At 40.1% G+C, this 21,354-nt stretch overlaps 4 protein-coding genes and 1 non-coding gene across 6 annotated transcripts in view; 2 read left to right on the top strand and 3 right to left on the bottom strand.

The window, feature by feature from the left end:
- Nucleotides 1–2,941: 2,941 nt before the first annotated feature.
- Nucleotides 2,942–8,931, bottom strand: LOC134102238 (eukaryotic initiation factor 4A-II-like). The gene is made up of 11 exons (XM_062556282.1): nt 8,441–8,931; nt 6,908–6,965; nt 6,474–6,606; nt 6,154–6,293; nt 5,514–5,682; nt 5,216–5,325; nt 4,911–5,054; nt 4,206–4,343; nt 4,030–4,119; nt 3,761–3,840; nt 2,942–3,670 (listed from the first exon to the last, which is right to left on the bottom strand). Exons 1-11 carry the CDS (start codon nt 8,467–8,469, stop codon nt 3,526–3,528), a joined length of 1,236 nt encoding a protein of 411 aa, XP_062412266.1. The 5' UTR covers nt 8,470–8,931; the 3' UTR covers nt 2,942–3,525.
- Nucleotides 5,396–5,471, bottom strand: LOC134058383 (small nucleolar RNA SNORD2). The gene has a single exon (XR_009935026.1). It is a non-coding gene; the product is annotated as a small nucleolar RNA SNORD2 (small nucleolar RNA).
- A 142-nt stretch (nt 8,932–9,073) lies between the features above and the next one.
- Nucleotides 9,074–11,800, bottom strand: kng1 (kininogen 1). The gene is made up of 7 exons (XM_062556283.1): nt 11,514–11,800; nt 11,141–11,257; nt 10,926–11,001; nt 10,311–10,480; nt 9,958–10,065; nt 9,715–9,807; nt 9,074–9,496 (listed from the first exon to the last, which is right to left on the bottom strand). Exons 1-7 carry the CDS (start codon nt 11,709–11,711, stop codon nt 9,164–9,166), a joined length of 1,095 nt encoding a protein of 364 aa, XP_062412267.1. The 5' UTR covers nt 11,712–11,800; the 3' UTR covers nt 9,074–9,163.
- Nucleotides 11,801–11,886: 86 nt separating this feature from the next.
- On the top strand, nt 11,887–15,682 carry lamp3 (lysosomal associated membrane protein 3). 2 transcript variants are annotated; one of them, XM_062556285.1, is made up of 6 exons: nt 11,887–12,031; nt 13,524–13,717; nt 14,053–14,169; nt 14,287–14,365; nt 14,722–14,892; nt 15,108–15,682. In XM_062556285.1, exons 2-6 carry the CDS (start codon nt 13,589–13,591, stop codon nt 15,245–15,247), a joined length of 636 nt encoding a protein of 211 aa, XP_062412269.1. In that variant the 5' UTR covers nt 11,887–12,031; nt 13,524–13,588; the 3' UTR covers nt 15,248–15,682. The 2 variants fall into 2 exon arrangements, with proteins under 2 accessions (XP_062412269.1, XP_062412268.1); XM_062556284.1 differs by having other exon boundaries at nt 11,893–13,092.
- A 367-nt stretch (nt 15,683–16,049) lies between these two features.
- Nucleotides 16,050–21,354, top strand: part of mccc1 (methylcrotonyl-CoA carboxylase subunit) — a 12,110-nt gene continuing 6,805 nt past the window's right edge. Inside the window, exons 1-11 of the mRNA XM_062556281.1 lie at nt 16,050–16,300; nt 16,955–16,998; nt 17,079–17,212; nt 17,621–17,716; nt 18,135–18,256; nt 18,350–18,497; nt 18,585–18,706; nt 18,968–19,079; nt 19,323–19,404; nt 19,798–19,925; nt 20,968–21,151. Of these exons, the coding sequence (XP_062412265.1) occupies nt 16,245–16,300; nt 16,955–16,998; nt 17,079–17,212; nt 17,621–17,716; nt 18,135–18,256; nt 18,350–18,497; nt 18,585–18,706; nt 18,968–19,079; nt 19,323–19,404; nt 19,798–19,925; nt 20,968–21,151 (1,228 nt within the window). The 5' untranslated portion in view covers nt 16,050–16,244. The remainder of the gene's footprint in view (nt 16,301–16,954; nt 16,999–17,078; nt 17,213–17,620; nt 17,717–18,134; nt 18,257–18,349; nt 18,498–18,584; nt 18,707–18,967; nt 19,080–19,322; nt 19,405–19,797; nt 19,926–20,967; nt 21,152–21,354) is intronic.

Here is a 21,354-nt window from a genome sequence, read left to right as displayed (position 1 = left end):
GAGAATGTCTATGGAAACTAGGTATTTTGCTGAGAATGCCTATATTTCCAGTTAAAATGATGACTAAAAGGTTCTAATCATCTGGAAATGTGGCAAACATGCTTGGACAAAGACCCATGGCTATTTTGCTTCCACGCACAGTATGGAGGATGGTATGATAGGCAAAAAAATCCATAAGAACCACTGTTGAGAGTTACAGACAAAGCTATCATCTTGGGGTCACCAAGTCCCCCCAAAAAATCTTCAAAAGTGACCTCACTGCTAATAGATTATTTAGACAGCAGGTCAGGTTAAAGCCAGTAGAGTCATTTAATGAACAATGTAAATGGCAGGAGTTACTGAATGGTACCTTGACATGTCTGGGAGTGTGGTCTATTGTCAGATGAAAACAAAATTATGCTCTTTTGCTAAAAACACTTAAGGTGTCTTTGGCGTACATAGAAGAATGAGTATACTAAAAAGAACCCCATGCCTAATCAGAATTATGGTGGAGGGGCTGTGCTATTGTGGGGCTGTTTTAATTCCCAAAGGCCTTGGGAACCTAATTAAGGTGCATGGCATCATGAACACCAAGAAAAACCTGAACATTTTCAAAGGAAATCAAACAATCTCTGCCAAGGCCCTAAAAGTTGGTCATGATTGGATCATTCATCAGGTCAATGAACCAAAGAAATGCACAGATCAAAACAAATATGGTTTACTGAACACAAAATCAAGCTTCAGACATTGCCATAGCAGTCCCCTGATCTAAACTCCATAGAAAAACAGTGGGATGAGTCAACGAGAAGAATGCACAAGTGTGGACCTAGCAATCTGGACGATCTGGGGAGGTTTTGTAAAGATGAATGGTCTTAAATCCCTTACTTTGTATTCTCAATCTTTATGGAGTGTCAGAGAAGAATATTACATGCTGTTTTATTGACAAAGGGAGGTTTAAGAAGGTATTACAAGTAGGGGTGCCAATAATTGTGAGTGACGTATTTTTATTAAAAACATTTATTTCTTTATGAGATTTTCCTTTTTCTCAGAATAAATTTGCTTCCCTTGCAGGGTGTATTTTTCCTCATTGTTTTCATTGTGGGAGTACAATAAATCACCTAAAGATAATTTTTTAGACCTATTTTTAGTCAACTTTTACCAAGGGTGCCAATAATTCTGGAGGGTACTGTAGTTGCCTTGTGATATACAGTACCCTCCAGAATTATTGGCACCCTTGGTAAAAGTTGACTAAAAATAGGTATAAAAAATCATCTTTAGGTGATTTATTGTACTCCCACAATGAAAACAATGAGGAAAAATATACCCTGCAAGGCAAGCAAATTTATTCTGAGAAAAAGGAAAATCTCATAAAGAAATAAATATTTTTAACAAAAACAGCTTGCTCACAATTATTGGCACCCCTGAAACATATTATGTACAACATTTAACAGGAGCATTTTCCTATGTAAATGCAACATTTTAAAGTAAATCAGAGTGTCTGTGAACTTTCAGAAGTAGTTCATGACGTTCTTTTTCACTATGGTATGAAAATGAAGTCACTCAGAGGCTAAATCCTCTAGTCATTTTTCAACATTGGAGAGACAAGAGAATACACTAAATTGAAATAAAAAGAAATTATGTTGACATTTGTAAGTAAGAGAATGTCTATGGAAACTAAGTATTTTGTTGAAAATGCCTATATTTTCAGTTAAAATGATGACTAAAAGGTTCTAACCATCTGGAAATGTGGCAAACATGCTTGGACAAAGACCCATGGCTATTTTGCTCCCACGCACAGTATAGAGGATGGTATGATAGGCAAAAAAATCCATAAGAACCACTGTTGAGAGTTACAGACAAAGCTATCATCTTGGGGTCACCAAGTCCCCCCCAAAAATCTTCAAAAGTGACCTCACTGCTAATAGATTATTTAGACAGCATGTCAGGTTAAAGCTAGTAGAGTCATTTAATGAACAATGTAAATGGCAGGAGTTACTGAATGGTACCATGACATGTCTGGGAGTGTGGTCTATTGTCAGATGAAAATAAAATTATGCTCTTTTGCTAAAAACACTTAAGGTGTCTTTGGCGTACATAGAAGAATGACTATACTAAAAAGAACCCCATGCCTAATCAGAATTATGGTGGAGGGGCTGTGCTATTGTGGGGCTGTTTTAATTCCCAAAGGCCTTGGGAACCTAATTAAGGTGCATGGCATCATGAACACCAAGAAAAACCTGAACATTTTCAAAGGAAATCAAACAATCTCTGCCAAGGCCCTAAAAGTTGGTCATGATTGGATCATTCATCAGGTCAATGAACCAAAACAAATGCACAGATCAAAACAAATATGGTTTACTGAACACAAAATCAAGCTTCAGACATTGCCATAGCAGTCCCCTGATCTAAACTCCATAGAAAAACAGTGGGATGAGTCAACGAGAAGAATGCACAAGTGTGGAGCAATCTGGACGATCTGGGGAGGTTTTGTAAAGATGAATGGTCTTAAATCCCTTACTTTGTATTCTCAATCTTAATGGGGTGTCAGAGAAGAATATTACATGCTGTTTTATTGACAAAGGGAGGTTTAAGAAGGTATTACAAGTAGGGGTGCCAATAATTGTGAGTGACGTGTTTTTATTAAAAACATTTATTTCTTTATGAGATTTTCCTTTTTCTCAGAATAAATTTGCTTCCCTTGCAGGGTGTATTTTTCCTCGTTGTTTTCATTGTGGGAGTACAATAAATCACCTAAAGATTATTTTTTAGACCTATTTTTAGTGAACTTTTACCAAGGGTGCCAATAATTCTGGAGGGTACTGTAAGTGGAAAGCATCATGCCCTTGCAATGCATATTTAGCCTTTAAATGGAGGCTTGGATCTGACTTAAAGATACAAGTACTGTGATATAGATTGGGTCTCCATCAATCATTTGGCCTCCAAATTAGGAAACAAACACAAGTAACCATATTTCCACTTTATTTCAAAAGGGGTCATGTACAATCCAAGATCAGGGGGGTTCTCCTATACTCTGGCCCATAGTTAAGAGGTTCTGGGTCACTTAAAAATAATATCAAATACATTGCACAAAGTTATCTTGAAAGCGGTTAAAGGAATTTGGAAAGCTATAGCTTCTGACCCAAGCACTACAATAACTGCAGGTATGTTAGTTGAACATAATTGGCAGACTTAATACAGCACTTGTACCTTTTAGTCCACAAGTAAATTATCAAACGATAGAGAACATCTATTACACACACCTTTATTGATCTAGGAAAAATATATCTACGAAAGAATATTCTGTAAGAGCCCATCTCTACTGGTATCCCACCCCAGTAGTATAATGGTGACTAGGATCCCACTTACTGAGCTCTTCTATAAGGAGCTCGCAGCCACGGCCACGTCACTTTGAAAAAATGTCACTTTCCTTATTCAGGTTCAGCATTGAGACACAATTCACCACTGTCTGATCAAATATATAAGCACAATGCACCTGTTTTACTTTAGCTACACAGAGCACCGCACAAAAGAAACCAGCCCAGGAGTTTAAATCAGATCGGCCACATTCATAGGCATCTCCTCAACAGTAGTATTGTAAAATGTCTCGATGTCCCGAAGAATCCTCTTGTCCTCCTCTGTAACAAAGTTAATGGCGACTCCTTTTCTGCCAAAACGGCCCCCACGTCCAATTCTGTGCAAGAAGACGACAATAGAGCTCTTACAATTCTCCATTTGGAAAGACCGCATGACGATGTAAATATAGAGGTTAAGAAGCACAAACCTATGAATGTAGTTTTCTCGGTTAGTGGGAAGGTCATAATTGATGACCAGTGAGACTTGCTGCACGTCAATTCCACGAGCCTGCAATTAAAAAGGTACATTTAATAACCCTGACATGCTACAAACATTTTCAAATCGAATAGGGAAGTGGATTTACACTTCTCATACAATTTCCGATCCTCATTCATACCTACATGGGTATCCTAATTTGAAATAAAAGCATTCAGCTCTAGACCGCTCAATATATAAGGAAAACAAAAAAAACATTACCAGCAAATCGGTGGTGATCAGGACCCTGCTGGATCCCGAGCGGAATTCCCGCATGATCACATCACGCTCCTTCTGGTCCATGTCTCCGTGCTGCAACGACGACGAGAGATCTAAAGTGAGCATATCTCTGGAAAAGTGGGGTCCGTTCCCCCGCCCCCTCAAAATTATCTCCTCACCAAGGCAGAGACGGTGAAGTCCCTGGCGTGCATCTTCTCCGTCAGCCAGTCCACCTTTCTCCTTGTGTTCAAGAAGATCACAGCCTGGGTGATTGTCAGAGTCTCGTACAGATCACAGAGGGTGTCCAACTTCCACTCCTGCATGTAGAAGAAGGGGAGGGATTCATCCTTGCCAATATCAGCACCGGCCTCTGTCATCACATGTCCCTAAAATGTAGGGCAGCTTTGTCGAAGCTCCAATAACATTATTATACTCTTAAATGAGGACACTGGAAATCATTGGACTCAGCCTCCAATGTTTCAATTTCCCTCCGCCATCACATGCTTAGAAGTTCACAGAGCTTTGGACTTTGAATTCATTATCTCCAGATAGAAATCCATGGAAATTCTAAACTCTTATGTTTAACTCTTAACAGAAGCTCTGCAGTTACCCAATAGCTGTTCATCCATAGTCTATTGATTAAAGCCCCACAGCCACGCAGCCTAGTTGCTACAACAGCACTTGAGAACTCAAAACACTGGTTAAGAGAAGGTTTTCATATTTGAATGGTCATAAAAAGTTAATATACATACAATCTTCTTTGCCATTTTTCTCTGCAAAGTTGTTTATCTCAAAAAGGCATTATGTCCCAACTGATGGTCGTGGGATCAATACATTGGGTTAATTGTTTCTTGTAACACCAGTGCAGAGGGAAGTGTACTTGCCTCCCGCTCCACATTGATGTAGAACTGCTTAATACCCTCAAGGGTAAGTTCCTCCTTCTTCACCAGGATGCGGATTGGCTCCCGCATGAACTTCGTGGTCACCTCCAGCACGTCAGATGGCATGGTGGCTGAGAGCAGCACAACCTGTCAACACAGAGCCCATTCAGTCTACACACAGCTCTTAATGTGGAGTGCAGTGCAGTTGGTTACACAGAAATAAGACTTTGCACAGTCCTTGCCCTTTTGGAAATGTGACAGGTGTTCAAATTGATTACAAGGGAAAAAAATGACAGTCAAGTACTCACTTGGATGTTTGTGCTAAATTTTTGAAAGATTTCGTAGATCTGATCCTTGAATCCTCGACTCAGCATTTCATCAGCTTCATCCAAGACAAACATCTTGATCCACTTTGGAGCTGCAAATAACAAGAAAACACTGCCATCACCTGTGCTTTTGAAATGTCCAAAACTGACCAACCTATGGTGTAGCAATCAGTAACAAGTCAAAAAGTTTCTCCATTATGACGTCAGTCCCGAAAGATGGTAGAGCATCATTTTACCACAAGATGTCTGTTAAGCAGGCCTACTGCCGATGAACACTTACAAAGGTATCGTCGGTTCAGCATGTCAAAGACCCGGCCTGGAGTGCCCACCACTATGTGATACGCCTCCGCTTGGAGTTTCTGCATCTCATTGCGCACATTTGTACCACCAATGCAGGCATGACAGGTGGCCCCCATGTAGTCACCCAGAGCCAAAATGACTTTCTGGATCTGAAGAACAGACACAAATACACAATAGAGTAGAGATGTTACTATAGTGAATTTACGTTAATCCGAAACATTTTTGGGTGGAGCTTTAGAATTGACAATAATCATTGGAAATTGCTATTTCCATGTCTGACAACAGAATCAAAAATAAATAATGTAAATGGCATTCAGTACATAACGGTTACTTTTGCACAATAATAATAATAATAAACAGAGAAATAATAACAACAATAACTGAAATTAAGGGAATTTATCATTCTTCAATCAAAATACACAAACATAAATGACAGAAAGGCTGATTCTTTATGCTACTCAGCAGAATATCACTTAACATTAAATTTAATCATGTTTCCCCTCCCGTTGCAGTCCCCAAATGTCACTTGCCAATTTTTAAAGGGATGCAAACCGAAGTAACCTGAAGAGCATCTTCCACACTACCTTCATGCTGATGATAGCACCTCAGGAGCAGCATACCTGCTGGGCCAACTCCCTGGTTGGAGCCAGTACCAGAGCCTGAGTCTCTTTCTGCTCAATATCCAGCTGCTGTAGGATGGAAATGGCAAAAGTGGCCGTCTTCCCTGTGCCTGACTGGGCCTGAGCAATAACATCATAACCTTCAAAATTAAAGCACAAATACGAGAGAGACTCAACTTGATGGTTCAATGGAGCCTTGGTATGCATCGACAAATGTGCAAATGAGGTGTGTTGGACCATGGCAGTGAAAAAGGCATTCCTATGCTTAATGGAACACTAGACTAATCAGTATTTTCAAATATTTGACCCTATATTTGTACCCTTGATGCATGGAATGATTGCCCGCTGCTGAATGGCTGATGGCTTCTCAAAACCATAGGCATAGATTCCCCTCAGGAGAGTCTGCTTCAGGATCATGTCATCAAAATTGTCTGTGATCTCATTCCAGTTGCTCTGAGAACACACAATGAATAAAAAGAAAAAGGATTACTAATACATACGTAGGCATTTAACCCCCTTTTTTAGGGTTATTATAGGGTTACAGCAACAAATCACTCCTATGCAAAAATATTAAACATCCTAAATCCTTTTTTTTTTAAAATCACTTTCCATGTTTCTTTCATTACTAACTATTTCAAATATAATGCTCATAATAATCACATGTAACATCAATGGTTAAGTAACAATAATAAAGACATTTAGGATATTTTGGAAAAACATGTACAAGACAAAGTAAACATCCGCTTCAACTTACCTCGATGACACCATCAGGCTCCATTCCGTCGGGGCCTCCATGGTCTCTATCTCTGGAACTAAAACAAACAAACAAACAAACAAACAAACAACAACAAAAAAACAGTGGTTGACAGTGTAAGACAATGGCCTCCTCTGTATCACAGATGTTGCAAGCGAGAGAACACTTTAAACAATTTTCAAATATTTGATCATTTGGGAACACCTGACAACTAAACACCATAAGTCATTTACAAACTAGAAAGCTGGCAAATATACAAATTATCATAACACAAAAAAATACATCATGACACATTATTCAGTGGCCGGTACAGCCTGATCGAAAACCACTGACTTGGCGTTCTTCACAGTGCATCCCAACAAACAATAATTGTTGCATAATGTGAGTTAACATGTTGCATGTGACAAAAACTGCAGTGTCTGCCTGGCTTTGATGGAACTTTGGTGTCTGGAACAGTATCCTCTAATCAAGCACCCTTACTGAGATTAAAGTTTAACAGTTAAATCATCCCATTCTCTACTCTAGGAGAGCATTTTCTCTTCTTTCTTGGATTGATCAACAGGCGTCATCAACAACGTATGGCAGACTTTTGGTTTGCAAAATGTGGTTGTACTCAAAGGGATAACGCTAAAGAGAACCTCGCAATGCAGGCCGCAGCCCACACACACGCACTTCTTCGATCACATCCCCACACTCACTCACTCAAGCCCCTCTCTCATAAGTTTGGTTGCTGATATGGGTAGATTAGTATTTTAAGTAGGCTACTCTACATATCAGATGGTATCTCTGTGTAGCCTTATTGGAGTTGTAATAGTGTACATGTTTTGCGATTAAAAGAAAAGGGGAAAAGTTGATAAATTGAAAGCTTAAAAGAGATTTCAAAAGAGATCCCTTGAAAAAAGTTTTTTTCTTCATAATACAAAAAAAGCAGTGTAGGCCTTGCTACTGTATTTTGTAAATTATGTCAATACATCCCACCCCTGTATGTTCCCAGATCGCTAGGTCCCTTAACATTAGGTACCCCCGTATTTGCAAACTAATACTAATATAGGCCTACTGATATGACTAGATGGCCAAAAGACCAACCTTAGTTTGAGCTCCATAAGAATGACTTTAAATAGGCTCCACTGACATTATGGACTTCAATAAACACGATCTGATACCAACTATGTTATTCACAATCGTGGTTTGCTAACTCCTGACACGGCAATTCATCTTATGATATAACTATCTATGGCTCTGGATATAACTTACTATTCCTTCAATGCTGAGCATTGGCTTCCATACACCATACTAGTCTACGAGCCTAAAAGAGCTCATCCAGGGCCGACCTCACTGCGTAGTTTTGCTGGCTGGGCCGTCTGCTGTCAAACCGACACCGCTAAGCTAATGTTACCCCAGTTGGGTGTTCGTTCAGGCATATGTAACGTTGTGCATGACCCCGCACAAAACGAATGTAACTAAATGTGTAAGTATGCATATAAAAAACATTGAATCAAATCATAATAAGACATTGGTTTATTTTGCATATACCTGTCATAATCTGCAGAGTCGCTTGACATGGTCCGGACGAATCTTCGGGGCTCGACTGAAGAGGAACTACGTAAATAGCGCACAATATTTCAACTAACCGGCACTAAAACTTCCGGTAAAGAACCATGTATAACTTCCCTTCTTAATTTTCTACACTAAATGATATACGTTTTTTGAAAACAACATATTAAAGTGATTTTAAAAAAATACAACAAGAGATGCAGCAACTGCTGACCGGGGGGTGCTGTATGTAACGTCGGTCTACATAATTCAGCGGAGGAATATTGCAGTAATGTACTTGTAGAATGCGTAGTGATTGCTACGGGGTTTCCATTAGGTTAAAGGGCTCAGTTGAATGAACAGTGGGAGCAGTCAAAATCGTCTGTTAAGCCCCTTTGGGTCACCTCAAGTAACTTAAAGTCCAGTGTTAAAAACAACTTTGTAACTGGTTCCATATGCTAGCCTATGTATGTTGGAAGGTCCAAGGTTCTGACGTCTGCTTTACCGCAGACAAAAAAAATAAACTGTTTACAAACTTTACACGCGTAAAAATGTAGGTTGTCACATCGGGCCTATAACCTACTGAGTGAGCCTGCACCCTTGCACCCAAAAGAGAGCTACCCATGAATCTCCTTATGTTGTGAAATAAATCAATACTTTATTTAGCATTTCTCAAATAAGAGCACACAAGTTACATTTTTGCTTGTTACCACCAACAACCTCTTACAAGCCTGACAAATCTGCATCAGTGAATAGCCCAGTTGACTCTGGTTTTGAGGTAGGCCTAATTGTCTGTGGAAGAAACTGCTTCCAGGGTTTTGAGGGACAATTGAAAGGTTTCTGGGTGCTGGAGGATTGAGGCATAGGAGTCGTGGTGATTGGAGTTGCAGTGATCTCCGGATTTGATGTCGGGCTGGCTGATGATGCCATGTCCTGTTCCTCCTCTGAAGACTCCTTCTTGGGAGACCCAGTTGTCTGGAGAGGCTCATTAATCTGGGAAGGGTCCTCAAAGGTCCTCAGTGGAGTCCATCCTGGAGGTCTTCTCCTCGTGGTAACCTTAGCACATAACAATTACAGTATAACATCAATTTAGATTTAACATTTGCTGATAGCAGGTCAGAATTACAGCTCAAAAAACAAACTATGTTGGTCCTTCATGTCCTATCTGGATTGAGAGGATGAGTATTGAAATGTTACGGAGATATGCATTGGCTGTGAATGGGAAATAATTGATAAGGGATTGATAAGGGATGGTGGAATTGGAGAACACTCACCATAAATTGACCAAGTTCACAGTGGACATTTCCATCTGGCACTTCATGACGCCATGGAGCCACGTCAACAGTGGAATTACATCTCACAAATGTCTAGACATAAGTCATGAATTCAACATTAACAGCATTTACACTTTTCTGAATATTCATGAGATACATCAGTATATCTTTATTGAATGAATGATACGATTAATTAAACAAAGTCAAGTGGATATTTGTATAAGTGTTGAAGGACTGGCACACCGGTTTTTCATGTGGATGGCATTCTTCTGTCACCTCCTTAAACTCGTCTTTGGTGCAGTTACTACTCTGCATATTAAATCTCAATTGGTACCTGAATCCAGCTACCACCTAGAAGTTATCCAACAGACAGTAATTTTATTAAGTTTGAGTTGTGCTCAGAGATGTGGCACAAAAACAAGTACATTAAAATGGATACAAGTAATGTGTAATAATACAAGATGGGAGCATTAATGGTTTTATGACATTGATCTGTTGAAGTAGGCCTAATATAAACCCAAAAAATAAAGGCTGGACACAAGTTTCACATACATATTTCATGTGTATGTTTGACCCACTGATGAAGACACACATACCTGTCTTGAGGCAGAGACAAGATCTTTGAGTATTAAGAGATTGACTTCATTATGTGCATTATTTGCTTGTCCAATAGAGAACCTCAATGGCTCTTTCAAGTCCTCACTCTCCAGATCAATTGAGACTGGACAACCAAGGCAAGGGCCTCGCACAAAAGTAACTGTAGGCTCTATAAAGACAGGGGAGTGTTGTCATGTGTTTTGATACTGTTTTGAAATGAGTCAACTGCAGATTACTGATAACAGTTTAGAAAATGTTGAAACAATTTTGATTAGCCCAAGCTCAAGATGACTGCCCTCAAATGTGTTATTGTGTACACACATTCAGTAAGCAAACCAGAAAATAAGTTTGGGAATCTGAAATCAGAGAATTGTTACCCCTTACAAATGAACAATTAATCAAATATCAAAATAGCTATTAGTTGAAGTACAGACAGCTGATTATTATTGTTTTGCGGCAGTAACACCATTCTTTTACAAAAAGAAAATGTATAAAAATAGATTACATTTATCTGATGAAATTTACAAATTTGTCTGTAAATGGGATGATTTATCTTAAGTGAAATATGTAAGGTTCAGAGACATTCTGAAACAAATTGTGAAACTAGCACTTACCAAAAGCACAGTCAACTAAATGGACATCTGAACTTCCCTTTGTCACAAATACATTCGCTTTACAAGTTCTGGGGCTCTATATGGACACAAGCAAACACATCGGCCAACTTAGGAGGCTTCTCACAAGGCCATCTAACTAAAATTGACCAAAGAATGACAATTTCAATTTCCTTGTACAGCCAAAGCTATCTAGCCCAACCAAGACATGAACTCACCTCATCACCAAATGGAATATATTCACAGTCTCTCCATGCTTTGTCTCCCCCTACTGGACAATCTGATAGCCTGCTGGTGAAACGCAGTGCCAGATCTGTGCCTGTCTCATTCTCAACCTGACACATAAAAATAAAATCTGTGGTACATTGCAAAAAATGATCTCGATCAGAATGTAACTTACAACAATTATGGGTTGCCTAAAGTTCATCTGACAGTTTGAGGGGAGTGACTGAATTCAGCAAAAAAAAAAACAGGTTACTGAATATATGCTTATTTCATACAAAATATTTTACTGTCAATATTTAACTTATTGTCACTATCACAACCAAACATACGTCTCGTAATCGGATTGAAGAGAAAAATGCATCCTACCTTCTTGGCTTCAAGAATTTGATAAAGAGAGAGCTGATATCCCGAGGTTAGCATCCCATTGAATTTTACCAAGGCTGAATCCACTGCTTCCTCGACCAGTTTGTCATCACAGAAAAGCTGTGTGTCCTGTCCATATCCACAGGCCCAGAGCAGGCAACCGAGGCAGGCAGTAAGCACGGACAGCCTGGCTCCCAACATCACGGCAAGCACATGTATCCGAGGTCCAAAGAGAGGGAAAACTGGATGAGAGCAACAGTGTATTTAGACCTGATCCCTCTGGACTTCTGTAATGATTGACTGTTGTTATATACCAGAAGATTCCATGTACACCCCTCACCCACTTGTTCAAATAAAATGACACGCAGCACTACATCACATCTACTGCAGAAAGCAGTTCAGGCCTCCACTACCTCCAGTGCAAATGTTTACCAATCCATGCAACCCTTCATCAGATACTTGAAAAATCAATAATGCAACCTCAGATATTCTGAGTTTAAAGTGAAGAAATAACAGCAACAGTAAGTAAACGTTTGTGAAGTTTGACTCTAACACAAAACAAATGGATCTAATCGTGACTACCCTAAATTATTTATGACCTTTAGATTTAGCACATTTGGGAAAGCAGTGGCATTCTTAAACAGCAAATGTAATTGGCAAAATATACTTCCAGTATTTTAATATGGTGTTTATATTTAAAAAGGATATGTAGGTATATCATGTAATAATGTTGAGACAGCATCATTCCATATGTTCATATTAGCTCATTCACGGTTTAGGTCCAATTGTTTCATTAGATGTCCAACGCAGCAAGCACAACTTGTAGTGCAGGCTTCATATAGGAACATGGCTTAATCTTCACTGTTTTGCAGATACCTTGTTACATTAATCACATTGACAAACTCTGCCATTGTGTGCTTAAGTGGATACTTTGTACTTCTCTACCTTTGACCCAGAGTGCTCCCAAATATCCGCCTACACTATTTGATTTCCTCCATCCTCTTGGGTTAAACCAAATTATATGCAGTAGCTGTGCAGGTTTTGTTAGAAACATTTGGAAGACTAATTTGTTTGTGCACACAGTACAAAGTGGACACACGGTGTAAACCTTGGATTGAGAAAGGCAAATTGTCCAAGGTTGCAAATATATTGTCCTGATATGGAACCACTGGAGGAGCTTCTAATAAGAGGTTTCCAGCTAATTTTACCCTCTTAATGACTTTAAAACCTATTTGATATTCACTACATATTCTCTCTTTTTTATATATACAAATCTTAACAAAAACAAAAAAACAAATTTGATCAAATCTTATCTAATGTAGTGACAAATGAAACAGGCCTTTTGAGAGTGGTTGAGCTTTAACCACTTCCTGCATGTCTGAGCACAATAACTGACCACATCACAAGTATGCTCCTCCCAGGCAGCTAGAGTGTCTTTTACACTCATGTAGCTTTTAAGAGCGGGACAAATACATCTCACTACTAGACCAAACAACAGGCACCAGCATGAGAATACATGAGTCAAGAGGAGTCAACACACTTGCAAAATGGCTTCTCCTATCATTGTTTTTTCTACTAACAGGTGAGTTCTAAAATGTCATAGTATAGGTAAGGGAGTAGTGAATGAAGGAGATCATGTAAAGGATATGATTGTGTGATTCTCAACAGTCCCAACGGGTGAATGATATATTAGTTATTCTTAATGAAAAGTCAATGTTCTAAACCCATGTGTCAGTCATGTTCTAAACCTGTGTGTGTGTGTGTGTGTGTGTGTGTGTGTGTGTGTGTGTGTGTGTGTGTGTGTGTGTGTGTGTGTGTGTGTGTGTGTGTGTGTGTGTGTGTGTGTGTGTGTGTGTGTGACTGTTTGAGTAGCATTATACTTTAAGGCATCAAAAGTGAAACTTACTGTTTCCTGAAAACGTCTTAACTTATGGACTAACAGTGCTGACTTTCTGAACACTAGCTTAGATATGTTTTACCACCAACCCTCTTATACACACTCTGCTCAAACAGGAAGCACACCAACATCTGAGGCAGACATTGCAGTTGATGCAGATGCGACCCCCTCACCTTGTGGCATGAGCAAGAGGTCTCTGCAGCCCAAACCATCACCACCATGTCCTTACAGCTATGAATTAAAGAACCGTGATGGAAATGTGTGCTTGAAAGCTGTTTTGGGAGTGCAGTACATGGTAACATTGAAAAAGGTAAGTTCAGTTACTTTCACAGCACTTAAAAGTTAGGCCCTCAGCAGTTCACAGCTCTTAGTGGGATGGCACATTGGTTTCCTCCCTCGAGCGGCTAAAAACTGCCTAAATAGCTAACTGTCATTTCTAGTTCAGAGGAGTGTGAAACATGACACTAGTCATGTAATTAGTCACTAGTATAATGATGTACGTCAATTATGTACAATTGAATTGATCTGTTTTAGATTATCTAGATTTTTAATGGCCCTATATGAATAAATTAAATTAAAGTTTAATTAAATGGGTCATCATCCACTATTTTTGTTTTTCAATGTTGTGTATGTATAACCTTTCAGAAATTCTACTATTTCAACAATCCCCAAACAACCCGTGCTACTGGATACTGTGGGAATCAGACGGCTGTTCTCTCATTGGAATCTAATGAGATGTATCTTGAGTTCACTTTTGTTAAGGTAAACAGCACTTGGAACTCCATGAATGTTAAAATCCTTGTCAAGTTGTATACATCATGTGTACAGTCATCTGAATGACCCTCGGCAGCTAACCCAATTTCTAAATCCTACCTGCAGAAGTCCAAGGAGTATTACACCCACAAGTTACGAGCTCGTTTGGGGCCCATTTCTGTGTATGATAATAATAAATGCGAAAGTAAGTATGTTAAGTTTGGTTTTGTAAATGTTACATGGATCATGTAAGGATCAATAATGGAATGTATTTAACATAATCATCTGCCTCCATTTCATTTAGTCATGCACATATCAAAATATTCTATATCTTAATGCTAATATCTCCTGTGTAATATCACAACAATGATTTGTCAACCCAGTCATCAGAATTATGAGGCATTGACAAGTACTGACATTTTTGAATAACTTAATTCTTAAGGCATAAGATCTGTAAATGGCAAATGAAAAATAGTATTAATTGAGCAACACAATTAAATGTGGACATACATACATAACATCAGCAACATTTCACAAACCTCTCCTTTTATCCCCCTACAGATTACTCATATCCTGAGACAGTGAACAATGAACAATTGTTCAAAACCACAACAGGACTCAGTTTTAAATGTAAATCACAGCTGGTGGTCAAGATGTCCCCAAACCTTAGGCTTAAAATTATGTCCGCACAGTTTCAGCCTTTTGATTTGTCAAATGGGCAGTTTGGAAAAGGTAATTGAGATAACATGACAGAAGAGGTACTCAAAAGAAAGAATTAAGGAAATCTGACAGTAATCTCTGGTGTAATAGGGCCTATGTAGGCCTACTTGCAATAGGCCTGATAATGCAGGCCTGTTTCTTATACCTAAACAAGGGCTCAGTACGGGCTTTTTATTGATGTCAGTGCTGTTTCACTGATATATAATCCTTGTTTATTTTGATTTCAGACTTTGAATGCTGGCAGGACTACATCAACCGCATCATACCCATTATAGTCGGGGCCATAGCTGTGGGAATCCTCCTGATTGCCACAGTATCTTACTTAGTTGTTCGTGAATATCGCCATCGGAATTATGAAAGCATGTGATGTAGCCTAACACAAACAAACTGGATTTATGTATTCTTTTTGTATCAACCTTCATTTGAAATATTGAAAATCAAGAGGAAAGAATTCAAAAGAATAAAAATAGCTATTTCAATCGTTTTCAACATCATCTATGTCCGTAGGCTAGGCCTACATCAATCGCCTATGCTAAAATATTTGGGCTATGTACATTTTCAAAAATATTTATATCTGCATCACAACTGTTACAAAAAATAAATCTCATCCTACATTGTTGAAGAACAGAAACACTCCACCGTAATCTAATCTACCATCGTGTCAAGCCTACAACAGTGAAGCACTACCATTCTCTGCACGTTAGCAAAGGAACATTACACAAAGTGAGATAAATTACACAGAAATGCACAGAAATATTTCTTTGTGGCTGTACTGAAATAAAGTGGTTTGATTGTGATTCAGATTGAAGCTTTCGTGTCATTGTTTTAAATATAAATGGTCCACCAGGGTGAGTGAATCATTAGGCTAGCCTACTCAGTTTTTTAGACTTCATATCATCTTTTAGAAGATCAAAGTGAGTAATGTACTGTATGATGTAGCCTACGCCTACAGGTAGATAATTGTCTGTGACAAGTTGTTAGTCATGAGACATGGCCTACCTATAAACTGCTCTTCTGAATCAGACAGCTTTCTACAATCTGTGATATGATATCTATAGCGACGAGCTCAACTTCTCTCAACTTTCTTCTCCATCATATTTTCAGATTTTGTCTTCAGGAGACTGCTCCACCTCCTACATATTCCGAAATGTCATTGGCTGATAGAACTACGGCGAGGCAGGAGGGACAAATATATTAAATTGACAATTTCACGTGCTTTATTCCAATAACAACGTTGCAAAACTGTTTATGACTGTAAACTTTCGCCATGGAATAATTTCACGTTAATATTATTGGTTTATTATACGTCATTCTTCGCTCGAATTTTGTTTATTTACATTTGCATCATCAGCTTGACAGTGAATATGGCTGCTGTCTTGCTGAAAGTACATCCTCACAAGGGTCTGAGAGTGATCTCACAGTAAGTATATCAGTATGACTTAAACAACTATGATTGCCTCCCTGTAGTTTATCAGTCACGCATCATGATATTGTAGTTGTGCTGTCATTTAATCATTTGTCATGAATGAAGTGTACTGCCTTTCTCTGGCTTGTCAACAGTGTCATTAGCAAGCGCGAGCTAGCTAACAAGCTCCTCAAACACCTTGACCACAGAAACTAATGTTCCCCCAGCGATATGAGGCTAACGGTGTAGAAATGATTTCTATGAGGACATATTTCATATGCTTTTCTCAACATTTAGTATGTTCGCGTGCAGATTTTATGTAGGGCCTACCACTATATCATGGTTCAACAAACGAAAAGCTAACACTGACTTGCTAACTAGGTAGCATCTAGCTTGGCAGCTAATGTGATGTCCTCTCTTCTTTTATTACATTACTTTGAATGTGATGTCTGGTAATAAGTATTCCCGTAAATGTGAAGACACGTTCGGTTATCTTAATACAAGTCGTGGTGAAATGTCTTAGAACATCACTGCAGATGTCAGTGTTGGCTAACAGCTCCAGGATATGAAGTAAGGAAAGTGTCATTCGCAAACTTCACTAGTAAGGGCAGCAGTCACTTTTCAACGAGTCTAAGGTCATGCACTCTGTAACCTTCTCTTTCGATTCAGGAAATTGCTATGGACCTCAGGATCCGTGCGTTGTGCATCAGTGGGTGAGTGTGTTTTGGACAAAAATATGAAAATCAACCCCCACATAACCCAAAATACTGATACTATTTTTTGCTCTTTACAGCGAGGATAGAGAAAGTCCTCATAGCCAACAGAGGAGAGATAGCTTGTCGAGTGATGAGGACTGCACGGAAGATGGGTGTACGCTCTGTGGCTGTGTATAGTGATGCTGATAGGCATTCTATGCATGTGGCCATGGTGAGATAATTGAGTTTGAAGCCAGAAGCATAATACAGAAGCATAATACACATAAATTAATAAAGGGAAACAACCCCCACACAAGTTTTCTCAGAACCTTGAACTGATTACCCTTTTTATCTTATGCATAGCAACCATATACAACACAAAAAAAACCTGCAATGCCCTTCTGCAGCTCACCTGGACCTCACATGTTTCTGGTCCATACAGTAGCTTACCACTTAACAACAGTTTAATTAATTTGTATCAACCATGGTTTATTCAGGGGGAAATAACTGTGCATCAAGCTCTTTTACGGCAATGCCCTGAGTTTACAAACAAAACCAAGATGTTTGTCACAAGTATTTATTTTTGTTTTTTTTTCATCTTAGTGCTAAACTGTTTTGTTGTTTTGTCTTTCATCTGCAGGCAGATGAAGCATATAACATTGGACCAGCACCTTCCCAACAAAGTTACTTAAGCATGGAGAAAGTTCTTGATGTGGCTAAAAGATCTGGTGCACAGGTATGGCTGGCCGGTATATGTACTTGTCTGTATTAATATAGTCTATCATATAGTCTATTAGTCTGTTATTAATGTATCCAACAGAACTAACATGCGTCCTCAGGTCATATAAAGAGCTAGCTATTCCCTCCCCTCCCTCCTGTGCAATTTTAAACTCTCTTGAACGTGCATCTCGTCACGATTTGCTGGAACAGTTTGTTGTGTTTTTATGGCCCAGGTTGGCCCAGGATGTTTATGTGTCTGTTTTTGAAGCCTGGGATGTCCACAAACACTGCATGTTTTACAGTGTATTTAGGGCTCAGACAGATAGCGCATGGTGAGGTGATGTTTGCTATAAGTGACGAAAAATGTTTTAGCCTAAAAATGTGTAACATCGCTTAGAGCACCTTTAATGGCTAATGAAGGTCTGTTTATGCAGGCGGTCCATCCTGGCTATGGGTTCCTGTCAGAGAACACAGAGTTTGCAGAGCAGTGCAAACAGGAGGGCATCATCTTCATAGGCCCTCCCTCGTCAGCCATTCGAGACATGGGGATCAAGAGGTATCAATGCTCATCAAGACTTTGTATTCGTTACATGACCGAGTCAGCGGAAATGGAGGAAATACCTGTTGTTCTGTATTCTTTCTCCTCCAGCACATCCAAATACATCATGTCAGCTGCAGGTGTGCCCATCATTGGGGGTTACCATGGAGAGGACCAATCAGATGAGACACTTCAGGCGGAGGCTGCCAAGATTGGCTACCCAGTAATGATCAAGGCAGTGCGTGGGGGTGGTGGAAAAGTAAGCAAGTAAACGCATTCAACAACAGTCTTGTTTTTCATTCATTTGAATATGTGCCTCAGTTCTGTTGTTTATTGTGCTGTGCAGGGAATGCGAATTGCACTATCAGAGGCTGAGTTCCATGAACAGCTGGAGTCTGCACGCAGGGAAGCCCGCAAATCCTTCAATGATGATGTCATGCTCGTGGAAAAGTTTGTAGAAAACCCCAGGTACTCTTGAAGCATGGAATGGTGTTGTTGCCACACAGCTTGAAGAGCATGATACTAGCAATACCAAGTGTTGTGCATGTTGTATTGTGTAATACAAAAGCATAATGCAGGCTTGCCCCACTGGTGGACTCAATGTATGTTATATATTTTCTTTTTAGATGTATATTGTTTTTATATGTGTTGTGTTATATGTATTGCTTATGTGTGTATGCTTTTGAAGACTGGTTGCCACTTCACTCGCATGCTTGTCATCTCCCTCAGGCATGTGGAGGTTCAGGTGTTTGGGGACCAGCATGGCAATGCCGTCTATCTCTTTGAGAGGGACTGCAGCGTCCAGAGGAGACATCAGAAGATCATAGAGGAGGCTCCTGGGGTATAAATTAAAATACATACTGTACTGTCTGTCTGAATGATCCATGGTGGTGGACGTTTTGAAACAGCCAGTACAGCAGTGCAGTTGCCTGCATTTCACTCAGACAAAAGTGTGCTGACAGTTTGAATATGGGCTTGTGTTTCCTGTGTCAGTGTTGCTGTTGTTTTCGCTGACTCTCTGTCTCTGTGTGTGTGTGTGTGTGTGTGTGTGTGTTTGTGGCATTTCTGCACATGCACACCACAGCCTGGCATCAGCCCTGAAGTGAGACAGAAACTTGGAGAAGCAGCGGTGCGAGCGGCCAAGGCAGTCAATTATGTGGGCGCAGGTGAGCTGAGGAGCCTCCGTGGCCGCACTCCACTGCTCAAGCCCACCCGAGGGCACATCAGCATGGGGCGCACAGACAATGGGCTTCAATGAGACCTCTTCAGTGCATTAAGTCTAGCGCAGACTCTGCATTGGGATGATTATGAACGCAGTTTTCATTTTGTTAGTCTACATTTTGTGTTTGTCAGTATGTGTTTGAACACTGCAACTGCATCCCTTGCATGGATATACTGTATGAGTTATGTGCTGTCACTTGATGAAAATAGTTGCAGTGGTTAGTTGTTACCATCTCAGACGAAAGGGTAATTGTGTGTATATGTGTGTGTGTGTGTGTGTGTGTGTGTGTGTGTGTGTGTGCGCGTGCGTGCGTGCGTGTGTGTGTGCGTGTGCATAGGCACCGTGGAGTTCATCATGGACGCCCAGCACAACTTCTACTTCATGGAGATGAACACTCGTCTCCAGGTGGAGCACCCCGTGTCTGAGATGATCACAGGAACAGACCTGGTGGAATGGCAGCTAAGGGTGAGAGCGACGACTGTCTGACTCCAGACTAGTCAGTTTCTCAAGAAGAAAAAGCAGGAAGCAACTTTATGTTCAAAACCAATTACAGTAAAAGAACATGTGTCCAGTCAAACGCAGTGCCACTGGGAGGAACTAAGAAAGGACTGAAACCAAATGTGGCAGAACTGACTGGTTTTCTGTTCAGTTTACATACTCCAGACTACACTTTCCTTTTCAGTTGTAGCATGAAAATGGTAGGCAGGATGGCAGGCAGGTTTCACGATGACTGATTTGGCTAGTTTTACTTAAACTTTACTTACGTTTTCCAGAATAGTTAGTTATCAACTAGTCAACTAGTCATTATGTACACAACTCGTTATGTGTCTCATTTTGTGAGACCCTACATAGGAAGTGCTTCCATACATAGGAATCTGTCATCCGTTTAACCTTTAGTCAATTTGTCCTCGACCAGCTGCCTACAGGACAGACTAGTGATTTTAATTGTGGACTAGTCCACTAGCTGATGAAGCCCTTAGTAGCAGGGTGTGTATGCAAGTGATCAGCAGCAGAAAAAGGGTTTGAGAGGACAGAGGATGGCAAGACCAAAGGAAGGGTGAACTCAAAAAAGCTGAGCACTTTTACTTTCACATACAGTATGCGTGTGGATATGAGATGAGTAAGAGTTCTGAACGCTTTATGAAGTAACCTTCCTACAATGCCATTGCCACATGTCTGATGTAGTGGTAGCAGCAGTATTAGTAGTATTGGAGTAGCAGTAGTAGTAGTTGTGAGTTTCTTGTGTCCTCTAGAGGGCATTGTCCACCCAACATCTTAATGTAGCCTACATTACATAACAGTTGAAAAGTGTTAGCTTATGAAGAATTGTAGTCTATTAATATTGGACTGTATTTTTATGTATTTTGTTGTATAGGAAATAGTGTGCTATCAGCTGTTTAAAATAGCGCTGAATGCCTGAGCTGATGATGGCTATGCTTATGGACATGCTGCTATCCTTAAACATGTGGTCAGAAGCTGATGCTGATGCTTGTGTCCTGTTGCTCAGGTGGCTGCAGGGGAGCCTCTGCCTCTGACTCAGGAGCAGATGGTTCTGAGTGGTCACTCCTTTGAGGCGCGCATCTACGCCGAGGACCCCAACAACGACTTCCTACCCGGAGCCGGCCCCCTGCTGCACCTGTCCACGCCAGAAGGCGATGAGGTCACTCGCATCGAGACCGGCGTACGGGAAGGTGTGTACACACACACACACACACACACACACACACACACACACAGTCCTATCTCCTATCTCCCAAGTCCCCCAATACCCCCCCTCCACCCCTCTCAGGGAAGACAACTTCATAAATTGTGAGACTAAAGTTGTAAATTATGATCTATTTGTTCCATCCTTCCACTTCTTTCTGCATGATTTCATACGCCATCAGAGCATTCC

The sequence above is a fragment of the Sardina pilchardus genome, chromosome 15 (assembly GCF_963854185.1).
Source record: "Sardina pilchardus chromosome 15, fSarPil1.1, whole genome shotgun sequence".
In the NCBI taxonomy this organism is placed as follows: domain Eukaryota; kingdom Metazoa; phylum Chordata; class Actinopteri; order Clupeiformes; family Clupeidae; genus Sardina; species Sardina pilchardus.
Note: the sequence above shows the minus strand (reverse complement) of the source record. Positions and strands in the feature narration are given on the sequence as shown.